The following is a 12663-nucleotide window of genomic DNA, read 5'->3' as shown; positions in this document are numbered from 1 at the left end:
AGACTGAATTGCTTCGGATGGTTTCAGAACACATTAGTCGTCTAACATGAATGAGTTGGTCAAAAACCATGGGCTGGCATCTGTTTAAGATGCAACACTTTGCAAGATGGGAAAGGGGCCTGTTTCCATTGTTGCCCTCCCATTTCATGAACATGATATTAATTCTCCATTATGGAAATTCTTACACTGGCTTGCAGATAGCATAGTTGGGCCATGTTGCTTGCTTTCTTTCCTTTTTTCTTTTTTTGCATAACATTGTGAAGTTAGCAGCTGTATTAGTTCGAATAAACGCCTTCTCATTTTGTTTTAGCAAATTACTTACAGTTGACTTTTTTTTTCATATCTTTGAAAAATATCTTTTCTATTGTTTGACCATTTTAACCCACAATCAAAGGGATCAGAAAGGGCGTTTATTCTACTGTCTGCAAGTCAGGTAAGATTCCCCTCCCCTTCTTTGCAAAGAAGAAATGCAAAAAAAATTACAAAAAATAAAAAATAAAAAGCTTTTCAGGCAGTAAAACATGCACCCACAGGAACATGTCATTTTGAGATTCATTTTGCTTGTTGATGAAGAAATTTCCGCAGTTGGAAGAAAGAACCGACAGCGAACGATTTTCGTGTCAGAATCTTTAAAACAGAGCAAGGCGTTGCGTTTATTCGAACAAATATGGTGAGTGAATTTTTTTTTAATGGATTTGTGATGAATCTGTTGCATGCTCATTATTTAATTTCATTTATAGCTATTTCATTTCTTTTCCCAACTGTGTGATGGAAAGGACGGAGTATGCTGTAATGTAATGGTATTCTTTTGCAGAACTGTTCTTCGGTGAAGAGCCAGAATATGCAGAAAACCCGGCTGGCAAACAGGCTGCTTCTGCTGATTCCGTAGATCTTCCGCAACATGGATCTCTCCCGGATCTGAAGGGCACAAGTGGAATGTCATTTATGCATTCCTGGCCAGAGAAACAGAAACCTTCTTTCACACAAAAGTTAAAGTATCGGTCTGTTATGGCTGGAGAGCCAGTTGTTTTCCAGTGCAAATTGAGTGCCCTTCCTTTGCCCCAAATAACATGGTACCATAACAACAGGCAAATCCCCCAAAGTCTGCGAAGGCGAATAAAAAGTGAGAGCTGCATGGATATGCACAGCTCCAGTCTAGAGGTAAAAGAAGTTCAGGAAAGGGATTCAGGGAGTTACAAGGTTTTTGCTATTAACAGTGAGGGTTCAGCTGAGTCCACTGCTTCATTGTTGGTAGCACATGGTGGCAAACAAAATGCCAAATACCTAGAGTTTTTGAGACAGTCAGAGAGTACTTGTGAACGCATAGAACATCTGGTGCAGAAAAGGAGAGACGATAGGCTCAAAGTTGATCTGCGGTGTATTGGTTCTCCGTTTGATAAGAAGCAGGAAACCGAGAAAGTGCTGAGAGCTTTTTCTCCTACCAAGGGGATGGTGAGGACCATAAGCTTTGAAAGCCTCTCGTCCTTAAGAAAAGGATTTGTATACGATAAGGATTGGGTAAGAAACAGGCGTGCAGATAGGGGGTGTAGTGAGGGAGAGGCTTTGCTTGACGAGGAAACAAAAGAAAAGTTGCAGCGACTTCGCGAGGCAAAAAAAGCTATGCTGGAAAAGAAAAAAGTGCTTCTATCACAGGGATCGACAGAGGAACACCTTCCCTCTGCGAAAATTGTAGGAATTGGAAATAAAAGAGGCCCGTCGGCTCGTTCAATCTGTGCAGCATCTCACGTAGAGACAAAGGGACTTGCTTTCCAAACAATAGAGCAGATTAATGAAAAGGCCATGTTACCGACAGCGTCAGGCACTAAAGAAGTTACTGTAGGAAGTTCTAGCAGGGAGCTTGAGAAAACACCAGAAAAATTTCAGGTTAGAATGGAACGGATACTGGGCCTTCCTGGACCTCCTCAGATTCTCCAGGATTTTCCTGATAAAAGCAATAGGGGAGGAATGTTCCGGAGACAGGAGGTAGTAGCCTCTAAAGGGAACGTGAAACCACAAGTTCCAGAAACAGATCCAAAGGCAATCGGGAACACAAGATGGATGAACCATACTTATACCCATGGAAAATCAGAAGAAGCAAGAATGGATACTCAGGACTTCAAGGCAACAAAAAACATTAAGAAAAACCCCTCTCCCCTGGTATATGTACTTTTGACTGATGATGTCAGTGAGAGGGAGAAAGATGATGTCAGTGAGAGAGGGAACGATGATGTCAGTGAAAGAGGGAAACCTGATATGATGATGTCTGATACAATCACATTGAACATTAATGAACCTGCGCCTGTTTTTGAGATCAGGGAAATGAGCAAAACTGTAGAAACGGCAATGTCAGTAAACAAATGCTCCCTTGAAACTGAAGAGTCTGCATTGGCTGAGGTCACTGAAACAGAAACAGAGATAGCAGAACCACCTGACAAATTGGTGAGGCCTCTTCCGAAATATCTGGAGCCATGCCCCCCTTTCTTTGTTCATGAAATTGAATCGCAAGAAGTAAACGAAGGAGAGAGCTGTATTTTTAATTGCGATTTCCAAGGCCATCCACAGGTCACAGTCACTTGGTATAACAATGACAAGCCGCTGTCACGTAACCAAGAATGTAACATCAGAACCACAGAAAATAGTTCTACACTGACGTTCTCCACCATTGTCTGTGATCAGGAAGGCTCCATTACTTGTGTGATATTTAACCAGCATGGGACTGCTACAAGTTCAGGAACGCTAAAAGTGAAAGTAAAGGAAAAGCCTGAATTTGAACCATTCAGTATATGTAAAGTTGAGCTTTCACCAGACTATGCGGAAGAGGAAGAGGAACTCAGTTTGGCATTTGAGTATTCAAAAAAAGATGAACCTGATTTAAGTATGGATGGCAGAGCCACTCTCCTGCCTCCACAGATTAACCTGCCCAGACCTTGCATTTCTGATCCAGATCTGCTTTCACTTCCTGTGGAAATAAAAATAACCGCTCCAACCCCAACTCCAGAGCAAGATGAAGAATTTAAAGAATTAACTCAGTTTGTTGAGTTTGTGCCTGAAGAACCCCCTGAAGAACAAACTTCTGCGGGACTAAAGCATAAGTTTAAATTTTCCTTTGATGTGGCTCATGAACCCCCCAAAATCTTAAAAGAAATTCAACAACACGTTAGATGTAGAGAAGGGGATTCGGTGGTACTTGAATGCTTAATATCTGCAGAACCGCTGCCAATTGTAACATGGATGCAGAATGATGGGATTTTAATCCCCACTGAAAGGTTTTACTTTGAGGAGGGAGATGGCGATTATAGGTTGCACATTTGCAAGGTTTCCATATCTGATGCTGGCACGTACAAATGTGTTGCCGAAAACAAAGCTGGCATAGTCGAAACTGTTTGTTATCTTTCAGTTGATCCCACCGTGGACATATTTTCTGATGAAACTGAGCTCACAGCTGTCCAAAGCCAAGTCAGAGGAACTCAGGACCAGATTGCAAAAGAACATTTGGGGAGTTATTTTGAATCCTCAGTAGGATTTACGGGAAGTAGTTTTAGCGATAAAGCGTATTCTGTAAGCCAGCAGTTCCACAGTGTTAGTAAACTGGATTTTGGAGGGGAAGAAACAGGTAGACCAGCCCAGGAAATGGAATCCCAGCTGCCAAATTATCTAAATGATGTAATGAAGTCTCTACTTGCTGATGAAAGTGAACACCCACATTTCCAGATCTGGGAGCAAAAAGAAGTACATAAAGAGATGGAGTCAAATGCAAAAGAAGAACAAAAGGTAGCCAGTATTTCAGAAATTTTAGCAGACACTCCACTTGTTGAGGAGTTTAGAGATACAGCTGCTGAGCAAGCCAAAGTAGAAAGCACATATAAACACGCAGCTATGGAAATATCATCAAGCTGTCAGTTTGAAATGGTTGTAGAAAGTCATACGGAAAGAGAGAGGTCAGTAACAGGAGAAGACATTTCTGTAAGTCATGATGTAAAAGATGAAGGGGAAACTCTAAGAGACATATTTGAGAAGATGCAGAAGATTTCTAAAGATCAGGAATTCACACTAGCATATGTGGAACCAGAATTGGAGAGTCTTCAGTATGGACCAACTCAAGGTATATCACACGAGGAAATACCTTCAAGTGAGATAATCACAGACATACCATTTAAGGAAGTTAAAGAACAAATCTGCACTTTTGAGCAGGAGTTTAGTGCAGAAGAATCTATGGATCATAGGTTTTCCACACTGCTGCAAGAAGACAGCGATATCCATGAGAAGGATCAATGTTTTACTGATATATTAAGCAAGAATTCTCAGGATCAGTCAGCCATAGAAGAGAGAAGTATGTTACAAAATATAAGCAATGAACTCCAAAGTGCCCCTAAGGAAGAACAACTTGACGATGAGGTTGTAAACAAAGAAAATCTGCAGGAGGCAGTAGCCAATGAACAGCAAGAACTGTTCAGAGTAGAAAAAGAGCAAGGATTCAGAAGTTCTATCTCTGACAAAGAGGAAGGCACTTTGATCCATGATGAAAAGTTCACTAGCTTTGGTGAGGGAAAAGAGAAGGAAATCCATTGTGGTGAAGAACTGGTAGGAAAAGCAGATGTAAGTGTGCCTGAATTTGTATTTGATTTAAAACAAATACTTACTATTGAAGACAACATAGATAAGAATGCTCAAGAGCAAACGGAAACTCAGGAACTCATAGGCCCAAGTCCAATTGCTGGCAAACTTGATATCTCACTTGACGATACAGAAACTGCTGATGAACAACAAAGCAGACTTAAATCAGAGGAAGTGTATGTCAAAGAAAAATGCTTGGTTTCTGAAATAATACAAGCTAATACAAACAAAATCACAGAATCAGCACAAATCGGCATATCAGCTCTAGATCAAAGATTGGATTCTAGTCAAGGTATTTCTAAAGAGGGTGAACTTGTAAAGGAAGCAAATTATGCCCGAGAAAATGCATTATGCCTAGAGAAGGAAGAATTAAATTTACATCCAGCTTCCATAGACACAGAAAATGTTGTTGAAGAACAAGAGGAAATCGTTATCAAAGAACTTTCAGATTTTGAAAGAACAGACCTAGAAAAGATAATAGAAAGTGCAGAAGTAGACACATCAGCTGAGAGTTATAGCCAGGACATCGACAAAGAGAAGGAACTGGGAGAAGGAATATTTGATTTAAAACAACTTTCTCTGCATGTAGAAAATGATAGTCAAAACCAGGAAGATGTCCTTGTGAAAGCTCTGCATTCTGGTTCTGAAGAAATGAAACTAGATGTCAACAAAACCCCAGAAATTGTACAATCTCCCACTTTGTTTCTAGAGCAAGAAAGAGCTTCTCAACAAGAGCTTTCCCAAGACACTGAACCAGTAAAGACAGAATATAGTTTCAAGGAAGCTATCTTATCCTTTGAAGAAGAATTTTCCTCCAAACAGTCTAACATAGAAATTGTTGTTCAAGAGGAAGTTCACATTGAGGAAAAACAGACACATGAAAAGGATCAAGATTCTGTTTTTACTGTTCCGGACATAGAAATTATTGGGGGAAAATACGTTAAAACTGAATATTCAGTTGCTGAAAGCCTGGAAACTGCCGTTGCTGAACATGCACACAAAAAATCAGATTTAGAGGTTTCTAAAGTAAATGAAACTATAAAGGAAGAAAGTGGTGCACTGCAACAATCATTACCCCCTAAAAATGGCATTTTTGACTTAAAGCAAGTTTACTCAGATATAGAAAAAAATAGCCACCTAGCAGAGACAGAAGAAACATACTTAAAAAACCTCTATTCTGCTTCTGAAGGAGTTCAGGCTGATACACAGAGTACCATGGAAAATGCACGTCAAATAATGCATTCCTGCCAAAAAGATTCCTTCTCTTTGAAAACCATGATGGAAGAAGAAAATGTTCAGGAACGTATATCCCCAGAAAACAAAGACATTGATTTAAAATTAGCTTTTCTGAATCTAGAAAGTGTTGATCAACAGCAAGAAGAGAAGTTGCCACAGGGGCAAATGCCTCTCAAATTCCTGTATTCTGCTTCAGAGGAAATGGAAGCCTTTCAGGGGCAGCAGCTGAAATCCACTGAAAGCAATGTCCTCTACAAGAGCAGCGGCCACAAAGAATGCACCCTGTCCCCAGGGAAAGAACTAGAAACACAAGAGCAAATGTTTGATCTGAAAGCACATGCTGCATCTTTATCACAAGGCTTTTCATTGAAGGAGGCTGAAACATTACCAGAGAAAGAAGTGGGCTCCTTTAATCTGAGGTCGGCTTTTGAGACGGTGGGTACAGAGACAGAGAGTTTCATACAACAGCTACAGAAGGCAAGCGTACGAGAGGAAGGAGTTTCTCTAAGTGAGGAACTTCGTCAGAGCTATAAGGCGCGGCTGGAGGGAGATAATTCCCTAGAACAAAAATTACAAGCGGAAGCAGAGCTGACAGTGACACAAATACTGAAGAAGGCCTTAGAAACGATTAGCCTTTCTACTGAACAGGAGCCTGCTACAAAACGGCATTGCGACCAGGAGGGGAAAATTTCTGAGGAGGAAGTGCTTAGGATGCCAGATGAAGCCTTTCTGTGGGGGCAGCCAGAACCCATCCCTCTCAGTCAGTATTTTCAAAACCAAGTGAAAGAAACTGGTGTCCTCGAAGCGGATAGTTTCATATCTGATTTGAAAAAAGCTGCACATGGAAAGAAGCCTCAAAGCGTTCATGAAACAGGGGGAGAAAAGGCACTCGTTACTGAGCAAACCATTATCAAAACGAGGAGCTCTTCCACTGAGGCGACTACTGATATTGAGAAGCCTTTTGATAGCCAAATAATGCCTGACAAACAACCATCATCACACAGCTCAGCCAAGGAACCCTCATTGGCCCAGTTCCTTCTTTCCTTAAAAGATGAATCACTTATAAGCCAGGGAGGTGTGACAGGAGAATGTGAAACTACTGAATTCATGAATCCTCCTCTAGGAAATCTAATGGAAGATGCTACCAAAGAAACTACTCTTCAAGCTCAAGAACTTCCTCCTCCTCCTCATGAAGGAGCAGATTTCTCTCTTACAAAATATTTGCTTGCCGCCAGAGAACAGGAGATCCCAGTTGTCAGAGACAGTTCATCCAGGACTCTGACCAGGGAGGGATCTATCACATCCTTGGAGGTTGAAGATGTTACATTTAGCACCGTTTATGATTATTACAAGCAACAGCAAGAACTGACCCGCCCTTTTTCTCCCGAGTCAGAAATGTCTATTGATATTGACAGCATGAGCGGAGACGAAATGGTAGAGGCTGAGGGATTCTACACACCACCATCGTCAGTGGATAATTTTGAATCTCCCATGTCTTTTGAGTCTTATCACACACCAATTGGCAGCCCTGAACGATATTCTACGCCTTCAGAGGAACGATACTCTACACCATCAGAGGAGCGATATTCTACACCGTCAGAGGAGCGATATTCTACACCGTCAGAAGAGCGATATTCTACACCATCAGAGGAGCGATATTCTACACCATCTGCAGAGTCAAACAGAACTTCAATGAGGTCTCCTGCAAGTCTAGTAAGGGTGAGTACCCCACCAGAACGTTATCAAACACCCCGTGGCTCTCGTTTGCAACACAGGAGTTCTTCTCTCGAAGAGCTACGTGCTGAAATGTTCGGTACACCTTGTGAAGCATTGGAACCAAAGGGAAACGAAGTTCCCCCTGCATTTATTAAGCCATTGACTAAAAGAAAAATCTATGAGACTACCACATTGCGTTTTATTGCCGAGGTCATAGGGACTCCCATACCTGATGTGAAATGGTATAGAAATAAGTCATTGCTTGAGCAAGATGAAAGGGTCAAAATACAAAAAGAAGGTGATGTTTGTATCTTAGAAATCCGCAACATTCAAAAAACAGATGGAGGGGAATATATGTGCCATGCAATAAACATCATAGGCGAATCCAAGAATATCGCACAAGTACAAGTGTTACCCCATGATGGAAGAGCTTTGGCTCTTCCTCCTCCAGTAACTCATCAACATGTTATAGAGTTTGATATAGAACAAGGGTCAGCGTCACGAACACCTTCGCCTCAGGAAATTCTCCTGGAAGTAGAGCTGGATGAAACTGAGATTAAGGAATGTGAGAAGCAAGTGAAAATAGCCACTATTCCTGAACTCACTTCTGATAATCAAAGTATGATTGTGTCTCTTGATGTTCTCCCTTTATCTCTGGTGGAACACACAACGGCTTCTTTTGGGAAAGAGAACGAAGATGTTACAATTGACTTTGAAGTCACCGAGATGCCTCCACGCTTTACCACCCCTGTTTTTGACATAGAGGTTCCAGAAAAATCGGAGGCATTGTTTCATTGTACAGTCTCGGGCTGTCCTACCCCAGTAGTGCAGTGGTTTAAGGCAAATCAGTGCATTTCTTCAGATGCTTGGAAGTACGCTGTTAGAAGTGAGAATGGAAGTCATAGTCTTAAAATTCAGAATGTACAGCATTCTGATAGTGGCATGTATTTGTGTAAGGCTGTTAATGCTGTTGGAGAAGCTATATGCAGGTGCTTGTTAGCTGTAACCGAGGGCCAGGGGGCTCTTGCTGTGACCAATGATGGAAGTCAGGCAGATTTAAGTTTGGATAGCACTGGTGGTAGGCCTCAAAAGATTGATTTGCTTGTTGATAATACTATCCAAAATGGCAACCAAACGGAAATAGAGCTGGAGTTTGAGTTTGAAGGTGACACTGATGATTCTCAGAAAGCTGTTAAATTGGTAGCTGTTACAGAACAGGAGCAGGAAGAGGAAGGAGAAGCATGTGTAAATATTAACTTTGATGTATTTGCTGAGCCATCCAAAGAAGAGCAGATTGAATTTAAAGGTGAGAGCACAGACAGCTGCAGCTTTGAGTTTCAAGTCACAGAAGCCCCTCCAAAGTTTATGAAACATATTTCTGATTGTGCTTCTTTCAAGGGTACCTCTGCAAGTTTCCAGTGTTTAGTAGTTGGTTCTCCCAAACCGGCAATAAGCTGGTTTAAAAATGGGGCGTTGATTCATGAAGAGAGATACTGTGTGGAGGAAAGTCAGGAAGGTTGTCACAGTCTGACTATAAGAAGCTTAGTCCAAACTGATGAAGGCGAGTATAAGTGTGTAGCAACAAACAAAGCAGGGACTGCCTATAGCAGTGCTTCGTTAACAATCTGCTGAACGTCCTGCTTTCAAAATGTATTTATACTTAAGGAGAGAGCACATTTGCACCGCATTTAAAGATCCATCCTGGTAGACTATGTAGCAGTAATTTTGATGCTTCTTGTTATTTGAAGCAACCTTATGAGTGGGATTCACCGGCCCCTCCCCAAGACTCTCCCTACCGGGAACTACTGTGGAGATGAAGTGATGCTTAGCTCTTATTACAGGCTAAGCTTCACTCAAAGCGAGTTCCATTGATCCCGACACCTTATGCATCCTTGTAATGATATCATTGTAATTGTCACCCACATGTGTACACCATCTTTGTCTGATACATGTAAATATGATTGTTTTATTTAAAAGGTGCATTCACATTTTTGTTAAGAGGGTCTTGAAATATTTGATACCCCCTTTTTTTCTTATAACTGACTTGTTTGGAATTGTACTTTATATGCACACTGAATTTTAAATGCAGTACCAGAAGAGAAATGAGGATTTCCCTCTCGCAATGTTGTATCAGAAAATAACATTCTCTCTTGAACAGATCCTGAAATCTTATGTTCTTTCTCTCCCGCTGAAGTAACTGAGACTTATGTTGATCTCATTCCAATTCAAATGAAGAGTATTAACATGACACCAGTTGAAATACCCTGATTCAAAGAGAATCAGAGACCAAATTGGCCCATTTGGGTTTTCTGTCACAGTGGAGATTGCAGAAAAAACTTTCAGATTTATTTTTCTTTTACCAAGTTAAAACTACTTGTTAGCTAGAGAAAAAGCAGTGTAAAACAGGCAAATATGCTAATGTGAAGCTAGCATAAATAAAATATATTGAAATTAAACTTCTTAGAGATGGTTACACTTTAGGTGGTCAATTAATCTCTAGCAATGGATGACAGAACCCTGAAATCCATCTCAAGCCAAGGCCTTGATATCCAACTTTTTTATCGAGGGATATTCATGTTATTCTGTTGCAGCAAAACAGTAGTCTTGCGAACCTTCAAAGGCTAGCAAATTTATTATGGCACATTCACAAAAAAATTATACCATAATAAATTTGATAGTCTTTCAAGTATCATAAAACTCTTTGCTGTTTTTAAATTTCTGTCATCATTGACTAGAAGAAGTATGAATTTAAAACCATGTTTTTCAGTATATGAACAGACATGAATATTGTCCACTGTACAAATTTCATTCAGTAAAATGTTTTGTGCTCTGGTTGCATGCAAGCTTAACTGGGACCAAATCCCATTGGAGACAATGGGATTTTACTCCTGAGTAAACATGCCTAGGTTTGGGACTCTAAGGCTGCAGTTCCAGACCCTATATGCCTGAGAGTAAACCTAAATCAACGCAATGGGGCTCACCTCCATGTTGATCTGTATCATAGGAGCCAACTCCTAGGGGCTGAGCTCCTTTCACCCTCCCATATTTTATTTGAGGGGGTTGGTGGCTTTCCACAGTTGATGGGCATTGTCATTCAAATGGTGTGTGTGTGTGTGCCATGTCTTGTGATCAATTATGTGGGGTGAGGCTTACCTAACCCCTCAATATTTTGTTCAAGATGGCACCCCTGAGCCGTATAGGACTTCACTCTCTGTGTATATGAAAAAAAGAAAAAGAAAATACATAGGTAATCTAGTCACTATTGTGATCAGCACCAAAAGCACATTCTCTAACTCAGACATATTGATAAACGAAAATAGCCTTTTAACACTAGAAAAGAATAACACCACTTGACTCTGAGACAGCTACCTTTAAATATGAAACTGTACTTTTGAGAGTTCCTGCTTTATATTATTTTCAACACTGATATTTAAAAGAAGCATGATAATTTATACTTAAATAAATTGGTGCATTTATATACTCAGTTGTGCACATGCATGCTCTTATTTCTATATTTATGTGCTCAGTCTTTCATCAAAAACCTGTGGCTTTAGGCACCACATAATCCCAAAGCTGATTATATATTACTAGGAATTGCTGAAGGTCCCAAATATGTTAGAATTACTCTTCAAAATATAGCGCAGGTCATGTAAAAAAACAACACCCTGTAAATATGCCCACCCCCATACCATCAACTTTTATCTGCGGTTCTCATCACAGAATCTTACGTAGGGCAAAGACAGAAGCTTTGCTTTGAAACGCAGAGCTTCTTGCCCAAGACATGCCTAACATGTTTTGTCAAATAGCTTGGGTGATCTGTGGAAAGCAGCCTGTATGGCTCCTTTATCACAGGATCCTCAGAACGGAAATATCGCCGCCACTGATTTCAAAATTACAAGTTTGATTCTGTTTCCAGCCAAGCCATTTTCAGTCTCAGTTGACTAGAAATTTCAAACAGTTTAGACACCTGGTCATACCAGGCATTTATATGTAAAACCTAAGGTAAGAAGTAAAGGGGGGGGGTGTTTCCTTTTGGAAACACTAAACTGACACAATGGATATTACAGGGTATTTCAGCACTCTCAACGTGCTGACAGTAGGCATTAAAATAATTTGCATGGCAGTTAAGATGTTTCAATAGTGTAAGAGTATAAGAGAAATGAAATTTCTGATCCAACATTGAGCTGGGTAGAAATTGCTCATAGCATTGTGTCCATTGTCATTCCCGATATAGTTGACTAGCAGTTTTGGAGCAAATGAAGTGCAGCTATCCCAGCATATTAGGGAATATGCATTGAATGTATTATATGATGCTATCAGAAAGCCCACGGTGTTTCACTCTGAAGAAGTTCAGCCACCATATCTGACCTCTCACACTCACTTCCAGCTTGTAGTATCTTTGCATTCACTTTATCTGCGGCCTGATCCTGTAAATCCAAACCATTGGTTACGGTCAAAATCATGGCCAAGTAGTTGTGATGAAAGCAAAGACTGGCAGCTACACCTGTAGCATTGCATGCAACTAAGCCCTACTCAGAGTTGACCCATTTAAATTAATGGATGTGATTTAGTCATACCCATTAATTTCAGTTGGCTCTAAGTAGGACTAATGTTGGCTACAATTCCCATCTTCCAAAGCTAGCATTTAAGCTATACACTTTTCCAGTGTCAACTCAGATGTCTTTTTTCATAGTTACAGGGTATTTAAAAAAAAAAAAAGAGGAACGAAAGAGCTTTATTTGTTCATATTTGATGTTACATTTTAAATGTCAATGTATATATTGTTTTAATAAAAGTTCAAAATACAGTACTCAACTTTGGTTTTGTATTCTTCATTGAGCATACATTGATGAATTAATTATCGACCTTTAAACAATGGTGGTATGTATGTGAAGGTCATAACCTTTATGCCCATACTTCTAGACATATGAAACTAGAAACACATCATTTTTTCTAGAGTTCAACAGAGGGTGGGATGTTGGGAAAGTTCTCTTTGTAACTGTCAAACAAAGAACAGATAACTTACTCTGGCATTTAAATTTAGCAGTCATTTGCACACATGCTCAATTAATCATTAGTAGACAGCTGCAGTGTTCT

At 40.2% G+C, this 12663-nt stretch overlaps 2 protein-coding genes across 2 annotated transcripts in view; both read left to right on the top strand.

Moving 5' to 3' along the window:
• Positions 1-12663, top strand: part of TTN (titin) — a 285564-nt gene that overhangs the window by 58768 nt on the left and 214133 nt on the right. The gene's annotated exons all lie outside the window — the stretch shown is intronic.
• On the top strand, positions 14-12381 carry LOC310660092 (uncharacterized protein). Its single transcript, XM_083404485.1, has 2 exons — positions 14-670; positions 815-12381. The coding sequence occupies exon 2, from the start codon at positions 937-939 to the stop codon at positions 9196-9198; it is 8262 nt and encodes a 2753-aa protein (XP_083260611.1). The 5' UTR covers positions 14-670; positions 815-936; the 3' UTR covers positions 9199-12381.

The sequence above is a fragment of the Podarcis tiliguerta genome, assembly GCF_965153285.1.
Source record: "Podarcis tiliguerta genome assembly, chromosome: 1".
In the NCBI taxonomy this organism is placed as follows: domain Eukaryota; kingdom Metazoa; phylum Chordata; class Lepidosauria; order Squamata; family Lacertidae; genus Podarcis; species Podarcis tiliguerta.
Note: the sequence above shows the minus strand (reverse complement) of the source record. Positions and strands in the feature narration are given on the sequence as shown.

Excerpts from the sequence above, each read along its gene's own strand:
- LOC310660092 (XM_083404485.1), top strand. The coding sequence starts at position 937 with ATGTCATTTATGCATTCCTGGCCAGAGAAACAGAAACCTTCTTTCACA.